Raw genomic sequence first — 19,081 nt, forward strand, 5'->3', positions numbered from 1 at the left:
CAACTTTCAATAATATGTATTGATTATAAGATGGTGGTGTGGTACAAGAGATATTACCTCACAAGTCTTACATGCACACAAACGACCACAACCAGACAGAGAAGATATTGCTGTCAGAGTATCTTGCTGGTTTATAGTAGTAATAGTGTTCTACCATGCAGTTACTGTGTAGCTTTTTATATTTTTGTGTTAAAATCATACTCACCTCTACTTATTCGATCCCTATGATCAGATACATCTATATATATATTATTTGCACCGATGCCCAAATCTTCTATCAGTTGGGGTCGTCTGGGATGCAGGCATTGATCTCTGAATCTCTCTCATTTGATAGCAAAAGGTGAAGATATTTTCCCGTTGCGAACAGGGGGAAAAACAATAACCTAACTATAGTATACCTGTAAGGCAACTGTCAGACAGCACATGGGTTGGAGTCAAGGTAGACTGGAATCTGTATTGAAAGGTTATTTTCCTATGAGTATAAATAGAGTTCTATATAAGCCCAGCACATGATTTATATTGAAGGTTGTCTTCTGTTGTTACTGTTTGCAACCTGCCTTTAATTGTCCCATGAGGAACAAAAAAGTATTTTCAATAAAATGAATTGCGAAGCGAAATACATAATTTATCTACATATCTACGTCATCAAAGGTGCCAGGAAACCAAAACTTTTATCACACACAATCCACTCACTTCAAATGTAGATTTCTGTCAGGGTCAGACACAAGCAGATATCGAAAAGATTGATTTTTTTTCTTTCGCGTCACTGCGCTGCAGACAGAGAGAATACATTATACTGAGATCACCATTAACAAAGCCTTTCCTCTTGATGGAGCGGCAGAGGGGCTCTGTTGAATCTTAATGAAGACGCAGAGGCATGGCTGCATCCTACATATACGCAGCCGCTGATCAACCACAAAGGAGCCAAACCACACCGTAGCTCTGGGACCCAAACCTCTGTGTATTGAGTTATGGCGCAATAAAGAACGGAGGTGGATAATTTATTTTCTGACAAGCAACAAAGGTGAACAAACAAAAAAACAACCTTGACTATTCTCATTTGCTTTTTGACTTTTTTGATGCCAGGGCATTACAAAACCAGGGCTTGGGTCTTTGAATCGAGGAATTCTCCAGACTCCTGCTCCCTCTCTCTCACTCTCTCTATAAAGCAGATCTTAAGAATGTGCCAAAGTTTCCATTTGCCTGTCAAATTTCAAATTGCCTGACATTCTAGGTCCAGTGACCTGAAAGGATTGCAAACAGGATTGCTGCTCCAAAGAGCTAACACTCAAAAGTAGGCCTGCCACTTTATTATGTATGTGAGGAGAGCTGAGATTTATAGACTGAGGACAGCAGCCTCCAGGGTTGCCCAGCGGACTTGACAAGTTGTAATTGTTTCTGTATTATATAACACTATTTTGTTCTTCACAAATTTGTTGGATTATTGTGCGGTATAATATTGGGTTTGTTATGACCATATTATTATATTACTGGTGATGATTAACCCTCAATAAAACACTAAATGCATTCATATTTAGGGACTCACAAGAAGTATCCAATTCCAGGGATCTTGTTTATGCAAGCTTTAGGAATGAATGTCAGATGAGATCGAATGAGATTGATCACTTTAGTTTTTACCTGGCATGTGTTAACATAGTCTGGGTACTTAAGCCGTTGCCATGGCATGCTTTTTGAGAAAGCCTGTCATTGGGCCAACCTGACTTGAGACAGCGTGTCGCTAAGGCCAGAAAAATACTGCAAAAAGATTGCCTAAAGATATTGCTTCAGCAAAAAATTACCCCAAATCAATGTGTACCATTTGATGCATTATATTCAGTCTTTATATGGGAGAATGTATACACAAATTAATTGTATTCATCAACTAATTTTAGTGTTAATGTATATTAAAAAGACAAAGTAATATATTGTTTGAATTGTTTCAGTACCTCAGAGTGGTAGGAGATTACAATCTGTAACAACTGGCTGTGCTCAGCACAGGAGTGGTCTACTGTATATTGCAGCATAACAAAGTATTCCATCAATGTATTCAACAGTTACAGTGTGAAGATAGCATGTTTAAAATAGAGTTGATAGTGATGTTGTTATACTTAAGATATGTGATTCATTTATTGAATGTGACACTTTTTCCTTTGTAAGGATAAAAGATCCAATACCTTTATAAAGGTCAAAACCTTCATGAAAAATGAATGAAAAACAGCTCCCACTAAATATTTGATCACATAGGTTGAATTGTAATGCATTTTGGTTTGAGCAAAGACAACAAAGACAAATTGTAAATGTCATGCGTGTACTGTTAAGGAAATGCAGAGTCTGTGATGTTATACCCATGACAATAAGAGTTATTTATACAGTTTCATTGATACATTTTATAACGTATAGAAGTAAAATTGCAACAGAATGCATGGTACAGAATTCTTTACTTTACAAAGATAGAGTAAGACTCATTGAAGTGAAAATACAGAAAATATACAATATGTTCAATGCTTGTACTTTGCTGCAGTCAAACCAAGTACTTGTTTAATAGTATGAGACCTTGACATGACTGCTACCCTCTGATACAGATAATAGCAATCAGAAATGAATTTGTGTTACACATTTGAAGAGTGACAAAATATGCAACAATGAATTTCTTAAAAACATGACTTTAAATATCATTATCTTCTTCCTCATGTAAATACATCCAAGAATCTCACCTATTCTTATTTCAGTCAACATGATTTGGATGGCTTCTCAGTAGCAAAGGATGCAGATTTCTTCATTTAATAACGACAGCATGTCGTTGTCAAAAGAGAGTGTTACAAATACAGGAATACATTTAGACAGTTATCCATTGAACCATCTCAAAAAGCCTCTATTAGTCCTAAGAATCCTATTAACATGTTGGATATATATTAAATATCCTATCTTGAGTGCACTGCATGGACGGATGTGTGCCAAATCAGTATTTTACAAAGAGACACGAGAGTGTGAACAGAAGCAGGGCTGACTATAGGCAGGTCTGCCTTCCTGCGGTACTCAGACTTCCTGTTCATGTAAGCAGGTCCAGCCTGAGGTGAGGTACACCACCGCTTCGGGGAGCTTTAAGGAGTTTCAAGGTGAAAATACAATCAAGCTAGTCTCGGATGGAGAGTGTGTTTATGTCCATTAACCAGAAAAAGCACACTGCTCTATCAGAGAAACTGAAATATATTTACAAATTTTCCTATCAATGTTGTTATGCCCATCCCCCCAAAATACAGCCCACGAAGAGCAAAGAAATATGAACATATCTCTGAGTAATATTGCAGTATCACCATGGCAACAAACTGTATAACAATCTGAATAACCAAGCCTTGAAGTAATGGTCTCTGGTGGCTGGTGGGTGAACACAGCGGTGTTGTGAAGCTGCCACACAACGGTCATCTCCAGGGGGTTGGGACCACACGCAGACCACTTGAATGGACGTGTCTACTACCGATAGCCACCAACATGGAGCAACATGCCAGTGTGGGAAACATGTGGGCAACCTTTAGCTAATATTAACACTTTCCACAGAACCAGAATCTATATCAGATTATTGTCTCATATTTCAGTTTGAGATGGAAAGCAACAGGGCCTGGACGCATGTGGTTCCTTTCATTGCCAAAAATGACATTGAAAGGTTGTTGAAAAAAATGAGCAATGGTAATCATATAGGAATAAAATGCTTTTTTATGGTCAATTTGGTATTGCATTGTATTCCCTATCCCCGACACTGATAATAACTGGCAATGGTATAATGCTAAATGCTAAAATGGCATTTAATATAAGTCTGAGCAGGGACAATGACCTCCCCTGTTATCCAATAGCCTTAAGCCTGGTGGGAAGGAAATTGGGTTTAAATAGTACATTCAGTTGTGATGGTAGCTGTTCTGAAGTATTCAGTCAAAAAGGGATGACTAGGTATTGTGGACAGGAGCTTGTGGTAAATCCTCATTATCAGCTCAACATGGTGTAAAACAGATGGATAAGACAAGCAACGATAGTATTAGTGAAATAATAACACTTGCTACAGCTTAGGCTTTAAATCCCTATTAGTCCTATTATTAAAAGACAAAGCAATATCCAGCGACTGCTGCAAGGCAGACCACCAGAACAACTGCAAGAATTCTAGAGCTGGGCTTTTTTTGCCCGCCTACCATCTGCATTATTTATGACAGTCAACCAATATCTGGTAACCAGTTCCCTATACTATTGCAACACTCACAAAACAAGAGTGTAAAAATGTGAAATGTTGTCTTGCGCATCATTCTTCTCATTTTTAGTTTTTAGTTTTAGTTTGGAAGTACAGTTATCCTGTCAACAATGTCGCAGATGAGTTCTAAATGAGACCGTCGTCATGCAATCGGCTTCAATAAGGCAAGCAGTCAAAACTGCAAATGATGTTCAGTATAAGATGGCTTCTGTAAACCTGTGTATTGTTACCACTTTCCCCATGTATACGTGTGTTGCAAGGACTTCAAAGCCCCGAAGTAGTGAAAGCAGTGCAGCACAAAGGCAGGGAGACGCATGCACTCTCAAATAATGCTAGGCCTTTTCTTTTTTCAGTGCAGTTCAGGACTAACAAGAGGATGCCTAGAAAAGTTGAATTCAACTTATGTCTTTCTTGAATGTCTCATGGGATTTTACATTTTAAAAACAGTACAAAAACCAATAATCCCCTGTACGTTTTGTTTCTCCATAAGCATGTGACATGATATAATGCTTGTTTTAGGGGTTTGGATTTGGTTTGTTTTCCTGCAGGCCGTGGCTTTGCTCCCCTATTCGCCCAAAAAGTTCAGTGTTCAATGAATCAGCCATAAAAAATAAAAATAAAAAAAAATAAAAAAGACTCGGGAAATCCATAGTTGGGAGAAATGATGCGTCGAAAAGAACTGTGTCCAGCAGTAAGAATAACAATTTGTAAAAAACTATCCAGCAGCTTGCCACGTTGTTGCCATCCCAAGATAGACTCTCGATATACATCGTCATGGTCATCATCATCATCATCATCATCATCATCATCATCATCATCATCTGTTGGTGCCCAATCAGCTGTCCTGAGAGACGTCACCCCAGGTACTGGCTTCGTTATCGTCTGAGTCAGACAGTGCCGCTGTGCACAGGTCACTGAAGATATCTGGAAATAAAATGAACAGCAGAGTCAGCACACCGACACACAGACACACCCACACACACAATCCCCCAAAAATTTGCACAGTTTGCACAGAAAACTTTGCAGAGTATGAAGAGTGCCAAGCCAATGAGGTTCATCAAGGCATTCTGGGTATCCTGTGGCATTCAAGCTCAGCGCTTCAGGGAAAGGCCTGCGAGGCTACGGCACGCAACGTCGATAAAACATAGCAGACCCAACAAAGCAGCTTCAATCAGAGCGGAATATGAAAGGGCCTTTAACGACAGGACTTATCGACATCTGCATCGATATCAGTCGGCAGAGAGAATACAGATTTAAAAGCCGAGGGTGATTATGGCGGTTAAAACCAAATGGCACACATGCATGGGAGGATGTGCGCCGACATTTTCTCCAGTCAGCCAATATCTTGCATGCCGAGGGTGAGCGCAAGGCATGTCGGTCTTCTTTAGTAGAGTGTAACCAAAAACCAAACCCAGAATAGGACACGGTCTCTGGTGAAACACGGGTTATTATGATCTTTTTAATGAAATTGTAATGTCGTTATTCGTTATCGATCTGTGCCATCACACGTTTGCTATTTTCCCTGTGGTTTTATTTTAGTGTTTGGTTACCCTTTAACCGAGCAAGCTCCTCCGACGGTGAGCTGGCGCGTTGGCGAATGCTGGAGGAGAAGGTTGGAGTTTGACTGTGTGCAAGTGTTGCTATGTGGTGACGTGCAGACGGAAAAAACGGGGAGAGTTTTTCAGAAACTCAAAAGTAAGCAAGCTTCTTTCACTTTATAAATAGAACCAGCCTTTTTTGAATCGGTTGCTTCAAGAGGCGACACAGCAGGCAGCAGGCAGCGGGGAACAGATTTCGGGTGGGGTGCCTGGATTCATTTCAATCGATGATGTCATGCAGTGCCTACGGGCCCAACTGTACGTTCCCCCCCCCCCCCAAACCCTGCTCCAATACAGCCAAAGGCTCCACTCCCCCCCCCCCCCCCCCCCCCCCCGACCCCTCTGAGTAACAGAAAAGAGCGGGAATCGGTGGGGTGCGGGGAGTACAGGGTGTTGGAAGTCTGGCTAGCTGGGTGGGTAAGGAAAGGGGGGGGGGAGTGAGTTGCGTTGCTGCCATCGAGCCAGGTAGCTGTAAAGCCGGGGTGTGTGTGTGGGGGGGGGGGGGCTGAGGTGCGTGGTGAGTGAGTAAGTTTCGCCGGTGGATAGAAAAGGATGATAATAGCGTGATGGACCTCCTTCCGCTGCCGACTGCAGGATGCTGGCTGGGACCAGCCCCGTCTCCTCTGTTAGTAGCTTCTTGACTAGCCTAGAACGACGTGAAACGCACATTGGATGCCAGGCTCTTTCCACCGCATCAGCGCAAAGAGTGACAGGCGACACACACACACACACACACACACACACGCTTTGACCACATTGGTTTGCTGCCACCTAAAAAGGTTGAAATCCCTCAGCTGTTGCTTCGTGGATGCTGATGCTGCTACTGGGCATGACGGTGTGATAGAAAACTGGTTCTGACTTTATTTGACAGTGAACCAGGTTAATAGGCCTTTGTCGCAGTGTAATGGTTGCGGCGGACGTTGATTGGATGTTGAATCATGACGTTGATTGTTGGCACTGGCATGCCTACAGACCCATAATTACCTTAATGAGCTACACTAGTTTTAACCCTACTGTGACACCTAAAGGCCTATTGGTCGGTTTAGATCGTACAAAGGATCAAGGCCTTGGCCCGGATGTCGGTTGTATTCGTTATGCTGTGTAGACTGATTAGCTGTGTTCGAAATTGTTCCCTATTCACTCACTCACTATTCCCTATATAGTGTTTATGATATAGTGAACTATATAGGGAATGAACAAATGAGAATTCGGACACTACGCTTTCTACGCTAACGATTTCTAAACGTTAAAACATGACCACATTGCATTGTGGTATACGGGAGTAACATGTAGGGAACATTGTATGTTCAGTCAAATGGGTATTTGTTCTTGGGTATTTTATAGTCCACTATTTAGTCAATGAAATTAACCACTGAGAATTCGAACACGACTGTTTGCTCTTGTTTGGCTATATTTCGCCATTGATGCTTCCAGAGAAGGTTTTTGGTCAATTTGTTGAAGATTCAGAAAGAACGATTTTTAGATGGTAGCAAACTCACAGATTATAGGCATAACAAACAAGCCCTCACACACACATGTGCCCGCACACAGACACACACACACACACACACACACACACACACACACACACACACACACACACACACACACACACACACACACACACCATTTGGGTGGTGACAAGAATTACACATTTTCACCAGATGCATTTCACTGTTAGCAAAAGACATTCATGGCATGGTTTATAGTATTCTGAAGTATTGTGTTGCATTAGAAAACAAAAACCACCAGGTTATATCTGGGAGATTTTGTCGAAGCTCAGATTGTTGACGACCATCATAATAATTTGAATCTTGCCAAGTTCCAATTGTGCTTGTCTGACTCACTGCCAAAATAGACAATATGGCGGCTTATTAACACGTACTGAAAAAAATGTACCAACAATTAGAGTTTAGAGTTTGGGGAGGTGATCTGGGTGAGTAAACAACAAGCACTAGCATACTTCACAGCTATCTGTCTTTTTATCACCAACAACCGAGGAGAGGAACATCACATACACACACACGCTGCGTTGCACTCTGTCCGACTATAAATCACATCAACTTGTTAAATTTTCCTCACAAAAAGGCATTTGTTATTTTAGATGCAAGATTTAAGGGCATAATCCTCACGCATTCCTCTCAAGTTGTACATTACATTTTTACAGAACTGAAGTCTAAAAATAATGATATAAAAACAGTAAAAAGGAAAACTCTCAGGAGATCGGATAGAGTGATGAGCATGAGCACTTTGGACAAGATAGGAGATTTTATTTTTTTAAGGCGTCTCAAATATTCATGAGCAGATGAAACAAAGAGTGAAAAGGGAGCATATTCCAAACTGTTTTTAAGGATGGCTTCTTATCTTCCAGAAAAGAAAACAGGGCAAGAGAACTCCCTTGAAAACCCCCAAAAATAAACTTCTCTCTCTCTCTCTCTCTCGCGCATTTGCACACTCACCGCGGTCACAATTAATTCCAGCCATTGATTTGTTAACAAGGCAGTATAAAAGTATTATAACTTTTCAAGACAGAGGGAGTGGTAATCCCATGGATAGATCCGATGGAGGAAAGGGAGAGGTGATGGAGAGAGCGCAGGAGAGAGAGAGCGAGAGGGATTAACTATTAATGGTGGTTCTACCTTGTGGAAGTACAAAGGGAATTGTCATTTCCTACTTGTATATTTAAGTTTTCTTAAATTTGGGAGGGAGGGGGGTGGGGTGTGTTTGTTATTGACCTTAAGTCAGTTGTGTTCAAGGTGGGTTACACACACACACACACACACACACACACACACACACACACACACACACACACACACACACACACACACACAGTAGCTGTATTTGATTCAATTAATTACATTTGCAATACAGCTGAAAGTAGGACAGACTCATTAATTATGTAACAATAAAGGTGTTAAACTAAACACCCCTAGAGAATAAAAACTCAGCAACCTTGATTTTGGTTTTTCCGACCATTGAATAAAATGAATAGCATATTGGATATAAATGATGCAAAATGAATACCTTAAAGTCAATTTTGGATTCCAGTAGTCAGTGACTATAATGTTTTTAAAGGGGTGATATCATGCTTTTTCGACTTTACCCTTTGCTTTAGACTGTTATATGACATGAATGTATACATGTTTTACGTCTGCTAAACTAGAAAAATCTAAGAAAAATGGAACTCGGTTGGGGCGAATACTCCCAGGGGGAGTATTCGTGCCCACCGAGAACAGCCCTCAATAAGTGTGTGAAACAGCTTGTTTGCGCTCAAACTTTACTCCCGTAAAAGTGTGCCATCAGACTGCGGTGCAGTGGGCAGTGCTGAAGTGCAGAAGTTGCATCACCCATCTATGTTTACAACTTCTCAGGGGTGTGAATTTGCTGACACGTGTGCAAAGCGTTCGACCAATTGCAACAGAGTAGGCGTGCTGACCAATCACAGCAGACTGGGCTACTCGGGAGGGGGGCCTTAAAGCGATAGGATACAAAACAGAACATTTTTGAAAGATGCTGAAATTGGTTTTGCAGAAATTAACAGTGTGAGAATAATAAGGGGTATTTTTAACATACCGACATGTTACCCTATTCTAGTAGTACCCCCGAATGCAATTTTTAACCCTAAAAAGCATGAAATGGGATATGATATCTTAAAAGTTGCAGGCTGCTCACTGTTGTAAAGTCGAAAGCCAAAAGCTGAAAATAGGATTAAGCCCAAATATCTCAATCCTTTTTGTTTTTATTGAATCTGTACCCGTAGCTTTCAAATGAAAAGTGACAGTAAATACAAGGACAATTATTTTTGCGAGGTTGCTTTTACAGACAGAACATCAAAAAAACAAGTGATGCTGGAAGTATGAGAAGTATGAGTATGAGAGTGAATTTAGTGCCAATATTACACATTCTCAATCTCAACACATATAAATAAAATCCACACATTTTCCATGTCAAGTTTTGTGATGTGAAAAGATAAATGATACACTAGTAGGTTAAGACAATGCCATGTCTTACGACTGCGAAATCGTTGTTGTGGTTGCGGATCTGCGTTTGTGCATTTGTTGATCTCATCTTGTGGATACAAATTGCTGTGGAGACACCTTTTGTGGCACCATTTTCCACAACTGGCACACACTTCATACAAGAGACTTTGATTGATTCTAATCAATGGCCACCATTTGTATGGCAACTGGCATTCATCAGAGGCAGTAACGAAGAAAAGCAGTGACCTGCATAGGGCCTGAGATTGTGAGCTGAAGTTTTGGTTTGAAATGGTTTGAATTAACATTGTGTGTACATATATGTGTGTACATGTGTGTGTGGTTATTCTGCTCTACTTGAACTGTTTCAATGTCTCTGTTTACTGTTTTGTCCTCTTAACAATCCAAATGGAAGATGGTCCTCCACTTTTTACATCCACAATTCAAATCAAGCAGGACTGCTAATTCACCCACTTGTACAATGGACCAATCACACGTTGCCTCTAGCCCGGGGATTCCACATACACTACGAATCACACGTTGTGCCCTCAAAACAAAAGATGTGGAAACCATTTATAGAGCACATGTTTCTTCGTATTATTTAAACTCTACCTCCCAATTCAATTGGCCAATATCAGTGCCAGGGAGTGGCTGGTAATCCTCCAATGGATTACATTTTTGGATTATTTTATTATTAGCATTATATATATTTTTTTAAACAAAGAAACATGGAAATAAATATGGCCACGTCCTGAAACTGAGCTATTAATCAAAAAGAATATGTAAATCGCACCATGCATGAAGAAAAAGGTTCTCTAAATATCTCTTGGGCACACGCAAAAAAACAAGCACACACCCTTTGTGAACTGAGCTAAACTCAGCTATATAACTGTTTATTTTTTGTGTGTGTGTGTGTGTCTTCTAGGAAAATCGCATTGCATTATGTTCCGATAACTATCAGAGCGTTCAGCTCTCGAGCGTTCGTGACATTAGGCTTGGTTTGAAATTTCAATGTCCCAATCTCTGTCTCATCGAAGGCACAGACGCCCACATGCCTATCCTCTGAGCGAATGACCAGTGAATCTCCGACATTCTTACGCCAATCCAGAGAGGACGGTGCAAAGGGCTTGTGCATTCGGAAAATAAAAACAAATCCCATGCGGGGCTTGGGGCTTTTCAATTGTCTTACGTACTGTAGCTCGCTTAAGATCTGCTGAAAACGTCAACGTGTACAGTTCCTGTTGTTCTCCCTGGAGGCAGTTTTTAATTTGTTTCAACGGGAAAGCGTATCTTTTGCTCCATTTGTTTTTACACGTCATCTGTTATTTTGGAGCTGTGTACCATTCCGTGAAATTAATAACACTATATAGGGAGGCATAATGAGTCAAACAGCATGTCTTAATGGACGACTCAATCAAAAAGAAAAAATACATTGGTTAGATAAGATTCCACAGATCTTATCCAACCAAACTAACAGGCTTTGGATAACCACAGACAAAAGACAACATGCAATCAATGGCAATCCCTCTAGTGAGCAAAAGTGAGGCAAACTCACAACCAATTGAATGGATTCCTCTGGATATCTGAGGTGTATTCATCTTCATTTTTTATTTGACAAGATCTTTTCTTTATGACAAGGGGGCTCTGAGCAAGATACCTAACTCTGAGCATGGTTGACACCGCCGTCGGTGTGTCAATGTGTGTATGAATGGCTGAATGTTACACAATATTGTGTAGTGCTTTAAGTGGTTGTTAGAAAAGTGCTACATACAGTAAATGCAGGCCATTTTTTTTTTACCATTACCATAGTATTATCATTTTATGAGTTTTTCTGAATAAAAACCAAACGATATGCTAGTAATATCAGGTACGGAAACTTTGAATGGATCAACTCAGGCTCAAGAACAATGCCATGCAGGATAAGCAGCTTTCATCTAGGTTAAAACTACCACTTCATGTTGGTACTACCTGCTATAGCACAACATAACACATTGTGTAAGAATATATCAGAGCAAATTAGTTTGTCTTGTTTGTTGGAACAAGAGTGCTCCATTCAATCTATTGAAGAGGATGAAGGTGTCTGCAGATATAACCTGGGTTATCTTAAAATGAATGAGTACTACTAAAAAGTAGAATGTCCAAATATGGTGTTCCTCTTGACCCTCAACTATAAGTAAAACAAAAGTTCCACAGAGACGAATACACATACACAAACACCAAGTAAAAATCCTAGTTCATTCCCAGTGTATTCACAGCCTACCAATTTTTTTTTTTTTTAACATTTTTCTTTTTAAATAAGGTGTGTATGAATCTATTTATATTGGTCTACAAACTAATGACCTGAATCCTCTAAAACAAAGCTGGAATAAATCACTACACGCAGTTGATACAAAGCCAAGTGTGGCCCTGGCATGAGAGAAAGGGAAGGACATTAATAATACATGTGTTCAGCTGGGAGTGCTCGGCCAAAAATATGCTATTCCTCGGGGGACAGTCGAAACCCGGATAGGTAGCGGCGCCGCAAATGGGCCGAGAAACGGGGGGACTTAAACTGTACTTATTAACCATATTGAGGGCATGTGTAACAAATTAAACACCTAATGCGTCCGACCTTAAAGTGAGTCCCGGTGCATAAACATAACACTGATATTATTTTTAAATTGCTCAGATGGGATGGGAATGTGATGTTCTCACGGAAGGCAATAAGCAACACCGTTCCGTTCCCTCCGCGGGAGCATAGCGGCGAGCTCCGAGATCGCACCCCCAGCCCCCCCTTGGAACACAATGTGGTTAAACGGAAAGGTGTGAGATTGTTCATTTCCAAATCCCCCGGCAGAGGTAGGGAGGGGGAGAGGTGAGGTTGAGGTGAGGTGCGTGTTTGCGGATGGCCAGGCCGAGGTGGTGGGTGATTAGGTGGACAAGGCTGATTGGGTGAGCGGCTCAGCCAATAGGGCGGACTCACCAGTGTCCGTTCTCCGCCTCCTCCAGGAACTGCACCAGGTCGCCTGACTCCAGGGAGAGGTCCTTTGCGGCGCACGACTCGTAGGTCAGCTGCACCCGGAAACGCACGCTGTCGCTCTGCCAGGGGGAAAGAGAGGCCCATTAACGGACGTGTTCACTCATACGGACAGCCTGTGTGTGTGTGTGCGTGTGTGTGTGTGTGCGTGTGCGTGCGTGCGTGCGTGCGTGCGTGCGTGCGTGCGTGCGTGCGTGCGTGCGTGCGTGGGGAGGGGGGGAATTTTGTGGACATATAGGAGCCAGCTTATCCCCGCTCAGCATGCGCTGCTGTGGATGGTGTCAAAGAGGAGACGTGTGTGTGTGTGTGTTTTGTGCATTTGCTAGTACATGGATGCTTGAATGGATGGTGTGTTTGGGTGCGCGGGTGTGTGCATGTGAGAGCGTGTGCATGCATGTATGTGTGTGTGTGTGTGTGTGTGTGTGCGTGTGTGTCTGGAGATGTTCTTGAAATGAACACCTCAACACATTTTTCCCCCGTGCTATGATTCTGAGCTCTCTCCCATGTGAGGATTATGACAGAGCTTGACACCGTCAAGAGCGCCTGCAGAGGTTTAATCCTCTCTCTCTCTCTCTCTCTCTCTCTCTCTCTCTCTCTATCGCCCTCTCTTTTTGTCGCTCTCTCTCTCTGTCGCTGTCGCTCTCTCTCTCTCTGCGTTTCTCCCTGTCGCTCTCTCTCTCTCTCTCTCTCTCTCCCAATCTGTGTGTCTCTCCGTCGGTCTCTCTCTCTCATCATTTGTTTCCTAAATGTCAAGGCGTCATCGCGAGCCTCTAATGAGACGTGGCAACAGGAAGTAATTAAGCAATAAAGGCTTCCTCTCTTTGAGTGGGGCAGAGCGAGGGAGGGGGAAAAAAAAGGAGAGAGAGGGATGAGAGCGGAATTAAAATGAAAAAAAGATTAGTGAAGGATGTGAGGAGTGCTCTTGAGGGAAGCGACAGAGCGACAGAGGAACACGGCGGAACAGAGGGGAAGCAGATGGACGATTCATCCCCGCCCAACAGACGCTCCCGGCGACAGGCAGAGGAAGGCAGGAGAGAGACGGAGAAAAAAAAAAGAAGAAAAAAAAACCTGGAACAAATGAGCAGGCACCTACATTTTTGTTGCTGCCTTCCTCTTCGGAGGAGTTGGAGAGCTCCTCGGTGCTGGAGGGGATGGGCTCAAAATCCTCGTTGTCCGTGGACCGAAGGCACTTCTGGTTCCAGCCTGCGGAGACAGACACGGAAACACACGCCGCGTGAGCTGCCAGGCGGGCACACACACACACACACACACACACACACACACACACACACGCACGCACGCACACAGACACAGCCTGCAGGCACTGCCGCAAGCCGCCGCCCCCCTAAGCCTCCATGGCATCTCCCGGGGTTGGATGGGAATGTCTTCATTGTTTGTGATCGTCTCAAGGCTCAGTGATGGTTCCACGTCGCCGCAACGCAAGGCGGTTTACGGAACCATTACGTCCTTGCGGACCCCTCCTTGCGTCCACCGCAAAGGGACTGACGTGCGGCTCACAAAAATGTTAACCTTGCATTGAGGCGACGCAGCAGCAAGGGCTGGGATTGGTCCACTCACTCAAACCCGATGCAGAACCAAAACCCGGTTCACCACTGCGTCGAAGCGTCTGCATGGTCATTGCGTTGTGTCGACGTGGAACCATATCTGAGCCTTTAGGTGTGCTGCAGCTAGCGTATAACACGTTAGTTAGCACACGGGCAGACTCATGACTTGCGTGACCTCATCTGATGTCGCCTGTACCGGCATGTACCTGGAACGAGCCTGCACAGCACATTGCTGTCGTTGAAGGAGAAGCCATGTGTGCATAGTGGTAAGGTACAGTTCACAAACGCACAATTGAACACACAATTGAACACACAATTGAACACAATTGAATCTGCATGCAAACATTACCGATAGATCTATTGTTGAGATTTCATTGCAGTGCAAACCCCATAAAGAAAATGGAGAAGAAAACATTATTCAATGCAAAAATGATGGACAAGGACAATGCCAACCCTTCAGCAACTTAAAAACACCACAATTAAAACATAAAACCTAACCCCTCAAAGTGAACAGCACACAAGGAGAAAAGGGAAAGAAATGATGGGAGAAAATTTAACAAAACAGCGATGAACAACACAAAATAATAGGCCAGGACACTACCAGCCTTTCAGCAACTTAAGAACACCCAAATTAAAACCAGTTAAGTTATCTTGAAAAAAAACGAACAATGGAGGAAAATAAAGGGCTCAAAAATGGCAAAGGAGAATAGAAACGGTTGACGGACAGAAACACGGCGTCGTGGGCGGTAGCCTCTCTCCCGCGGCGAGGCCCCGTTACCTGGCTGGGAGGTGGACCTGGGAACCGGGACGGTGTGGCAGTTCGACCTTGTGTCGGTGCCGATGACGCTCTGGCGCTTCCTGATGACGCCGATAGTGCCACGCAGCGTGTCTGTGAGAGAAGCCAACATGCCTTTTTTATCCCGCCGGCCCCTGCCTAGTCGTCGCCGAGGCAACAATAGTGGACTCGCCCGCTCGCGGCGGCAGCTCCACCCAAACAATGAATCAAACTCGATACGGGATGTCGATCGAATCAGTACAAAAAACGAAAATAGACCCGACAAACAGAACCGCTTCATTGTGGTTCATTTGGACACAACAAAAACAAACAAGGAAGCCACTTCACTGTCGTCACATAACAGCCACCAAACCCAATCGATGAAATAGGCTCAATTCTCATGCAACGACTTCACCATGAGCTGACAAGGATGCAGGCCCACATAAACAGTCCTAAGACACACGGTGATATAACGGTCCGATACAACAACAGGCACGGGTGCATTCAAAGTGTTCAAGCAAACAACGATAATCAGGCTCACGGCAGATAAACAGGCTACATTCATGTGAAAGGAACACGCACGTGCACACAAAAACACACACACACACACACACACACACACACACACACACACACACACAAACACAGAAAGGTGCAGACTTCCAGAGGTAAACAGATCGATTTCTTTATCGACACAATCAGGCAAAAATGAAAAGACTAAACTAAACCACAACAAGGATGGAAGTGGCCAGCAGCATGCGTTTGAGCTGGTGCCCCTGGCAAGCAGCTGTACCTTCGTAACCAAACGGTGTGGGATCGCTCTTTATCTCATGTCTCTTGTTCTTTATGCCGGCTGAGAGCGGACCTGCACAAGGGATCAGGGAGTTTCAGGGTTGGTACAGATGTTGGATTAGATTAGTCAGTGTATAAAGTCACAATGTGCACTGTGCACAAAAGAATACATGCGCTACAAGATTGTTGTGTTTGTGACATTGCTGCAAAAAATATGCATTGGCATCTACTTGGTCAAAATAAGAATGATCCAAGACAGGAACAAAAATGCAAAATCGAATCAACTCCAATCCCATCCAAGTGCTATCTCGTCTCGTCTCAAATGTTATTTATTATCACAAACTTTACTCCTTAAAGGAGAGAAGATGCCAGATCACAACTTGATGAGCTACAGATCTGCAGAGCATTTAAAATCATATTCGATACAAAAAAGAAGGGGAAAATGATAATTGAAGAAAAATATGCTTTTTTATATATATTATATATATTTCTTATGGATGCCACCCACCACCTTTGGTTAAAATGAACTTTACATCTACACTCCTGATGTAAATTGGACTTATTGCAGTTGTGCCAGCTTTGAATGTCAACCAACGTTCTAAATGTCATCGAATCAAAATCCCTATTTTCTTAACTCATTTCTATTTAACAGAAAGCGTAAGTATATATATTTCTTTTTTCAGTGTCGGCTTTGGCGATGGAGCCTTGATGTGCCTTTATATGCATTTGATTTTTAGGAGACGGTGGAACTGGTCTGAGAAAGCAGCCTTGGTTGGTAAGATGCTGGATCGACATTTATCTTCCGTATAGGCCTCATCAAAAAAAACATATTGCTAGGACAATATGGCCATGGCGTCTTGCACAACATTAAAGGTCATGGAAAGATCCAGAACATTTCCCTAGCAGACGACCTGTGTGTAACGGGGGAAAAAATAACCTACAGCAAACAGCTTCAGGGAGCGACCATTAGGAATAAAAGCAGAGAAACAGATATAGATCTCTACATAGACAGACAGAGAGAGAGACAAAGAGAAAGAGATAGAGACAAAAACAGGGAGAGATGGAGAAAAAGAGTATTAGTTTGATAGAGAGAGTCAGAGATAGAGGGAGAGAGAGTCAGAGGAGAGAGTCAGAAAGAGAGAGAAAAAGATAGTGAGAGCAAGGGAGAGAGAGAGTGAAAGAGCAAGGAGAAGCAAGAGAGAGAGGGAGGGGGAGAGAGAGAGAGAGAGAGAGAGAGGGAGAGCGAGAGAGAGAGAGAGAGAGAGAGAGAGGTAAAGAGCAAGGAGAAGCGAGAGAGTGAGAGATTGAGAGAAAGACGTGAAAAACTTGAAGGGTCGATGAAGAAAGGAATACCTTTGGTGCGTCGCGCGGCAAAGGAGGAGGAGGTGGAGGAGCAAGAGGAGGCGAGGGAGGAGGCGAGGGAGAAGCGGCGAGGGGCTTCCAGTTCCTTGGTAGCGGGCTCTATAGCATGGGCGAGGGGGGGCGGGGGGGGGTTCGAGGCCAGACAGACAGAGGGACGGTGGTGGGGATACGACAGCACGGAAACGGAGGGAAGGACCACATTAGCAGAAACAGAGGCGGACATTGTTGCCATGAGAGTTTGTCGTGAGAGTGAGAGAGAGAGTCAAGGGGGGGGAAAGTAAAAGTACGGAACAAAATGACCCCGGAAGGAAAAGAAAAAAAAACGGAAAGGAGGAAAAATTGAGAGTGGCAGCGATCATCACAGGGGAGGGAAGGAAGAGACAAAGAAAAGAAAAGTGTCTGACATGGAAGAGATGGAATGATGGAGCAACAGAGTGAAATAAATAGGAAGAAGCAAAGCAGAGCGGGGGAGGGCAGGCGTGGGCCCGCGTGACAGAGCGCGCCCAGAGACACGCGGCGGTCAGGGCAGGATGAGGAACAAGACAGATCTCATTATCAACCTCTCCCAAGCCTTCCTCCTGTTGCGAACACACTCACACACACACACACGCACACACACACACACACACACACACACACACACACACACACACACACACACACACACACACACAGGCCCACCAAAGACAATACTGTACACACACACGTCATACACACACACACACACACACACACACACACACACACACACACACACACACACCAAAGACAATACTGTACACACACACACACACACACACGCCCACCAAAGACAATACTGTACACACACACACACGCACACACACACACACACACACACACACACACACACACACACACACACACACACACACACACACACACACCAGACAACACTCTACATACACACACACACACACACACACACACACACACCTGCCAGAATTCCCACCAAGAGCCCCCTATAGTAAGCAGTGTGAGGGACCACGGCGGTGCTCTATGTGTGAGCGGTGGCGGGCCCCGCAGATAGCAGCAGGTAGTGCTGCGATGACATATTGAGTGTGACACAAAGTGATGCTTGGCACACAGCGCCACTACACATAATGTGTTTGTCTTTTCTTTCCCATCATGGTCTTAAGCAACTCTGCGCGTCTGCTTCTGCGCGCGCGCGTGTGAGTGCGTGCATTTGTGTGTGTGTGTGTGTGTGTGCGTGCGTGTGTGTGTGTTTGCGTTCTCGGAGAGTAATGCCCAGCAAATAGACGAGGCGGTGCTGAGGGCCACATGATGAAGACTGATGGAAGACAAAGTGAGAGGAGCGGCGCGTCTCTCCCTAAATCATTACAGTGGTTTCCTTCCTTCCGCCCGTCCGCGTGAAGACTTCCTCTCCCCGGCGAGTCGCAGGTCTTATTTTTCCTTTCCCTCTCCCTGTCCGTCTATCCGTCCCTTTGGCGTTACGTCGCGTCGCGGCCGGTGTCGGGTAATGGCTCCACCTTCAACCGAATACACTCCCGTCGTTGCTTATGCTTATTTCCATGGGGGGTCATGTTGCCATACTTCCCGACCTTCATCCGAACGTCATGGAAAAAATTGCCTTTTCAATCATGGGGGTGGTGGGGGGGGGTAAGGCGGGAGAGAGGCGTTGAACGTCTTTCTCAGGAAGCAGCAGCGCCGGCGGCGGGTGGGATCTGAGCACAGAGTGAGGCTAAAATGCCGCCTCATGAAAGGCAAATCTCTGGGTGGC

The 19,081-nt window shown here is 43.8% G+C and overlaps 1 protein-coding gene across 4 annotated transcripts in view; it reads right to left on the bottom strand.

Annotated features, from left to right (window-relative positions):
• Window positions 1–2,377: 2,377 nt before the first annotated feature.
• Window positions 2,378–19,081, bottom strand: part of mcf2l2 (MCF.2 cell line derived transforming sequence-like 2) — a 77,756-nt gene continuing 61,052 nt past the window's right edge. For 3 of the 4 annotated variants that reach the window (XM_084473178.1, XM_084473177.1, XM_084473176.1), the window contains exons 28-31: window positions 13,922–14,031; window positions 12,775–12,890; window positions 6,405–6,478; window positions 2,378–5,158 (exon numbers count right to left, since the gene is read on the bottom strand). In XM_084473178.1, coding sequence (XP_084329304.1) covers window positions 5,070–5,158; window positions 6,405–6,478; window positions 12,775–12,890; window positions 13,922–14,031 — 389 coding nt within the window. In that variant the 3' untranslated portion in view covers window positions 2,378–5,069. The remainder of the gene's footprint in view (window positions 5,159–6,404; window positions 6,479–12,774; window positions 12,891–13,921; window positions 14,032–19,081) is intronic. The other variant, XM_084473179.1, reaches the window with a different exon arrangement.

Source organism: Micromesistius poutassou (genome assembly GCF_964030765.1).
Source record: "Micromesistius poutassou genome assembly, chromosome: 9".
NCBI classification, from domain to species: domain Eukaryota; kingdom Metazoa; phylum Chordata; class Actinopteri; order Gadiformes; family Gadidae; genus Micromesistius; species Micromesistius poutassou.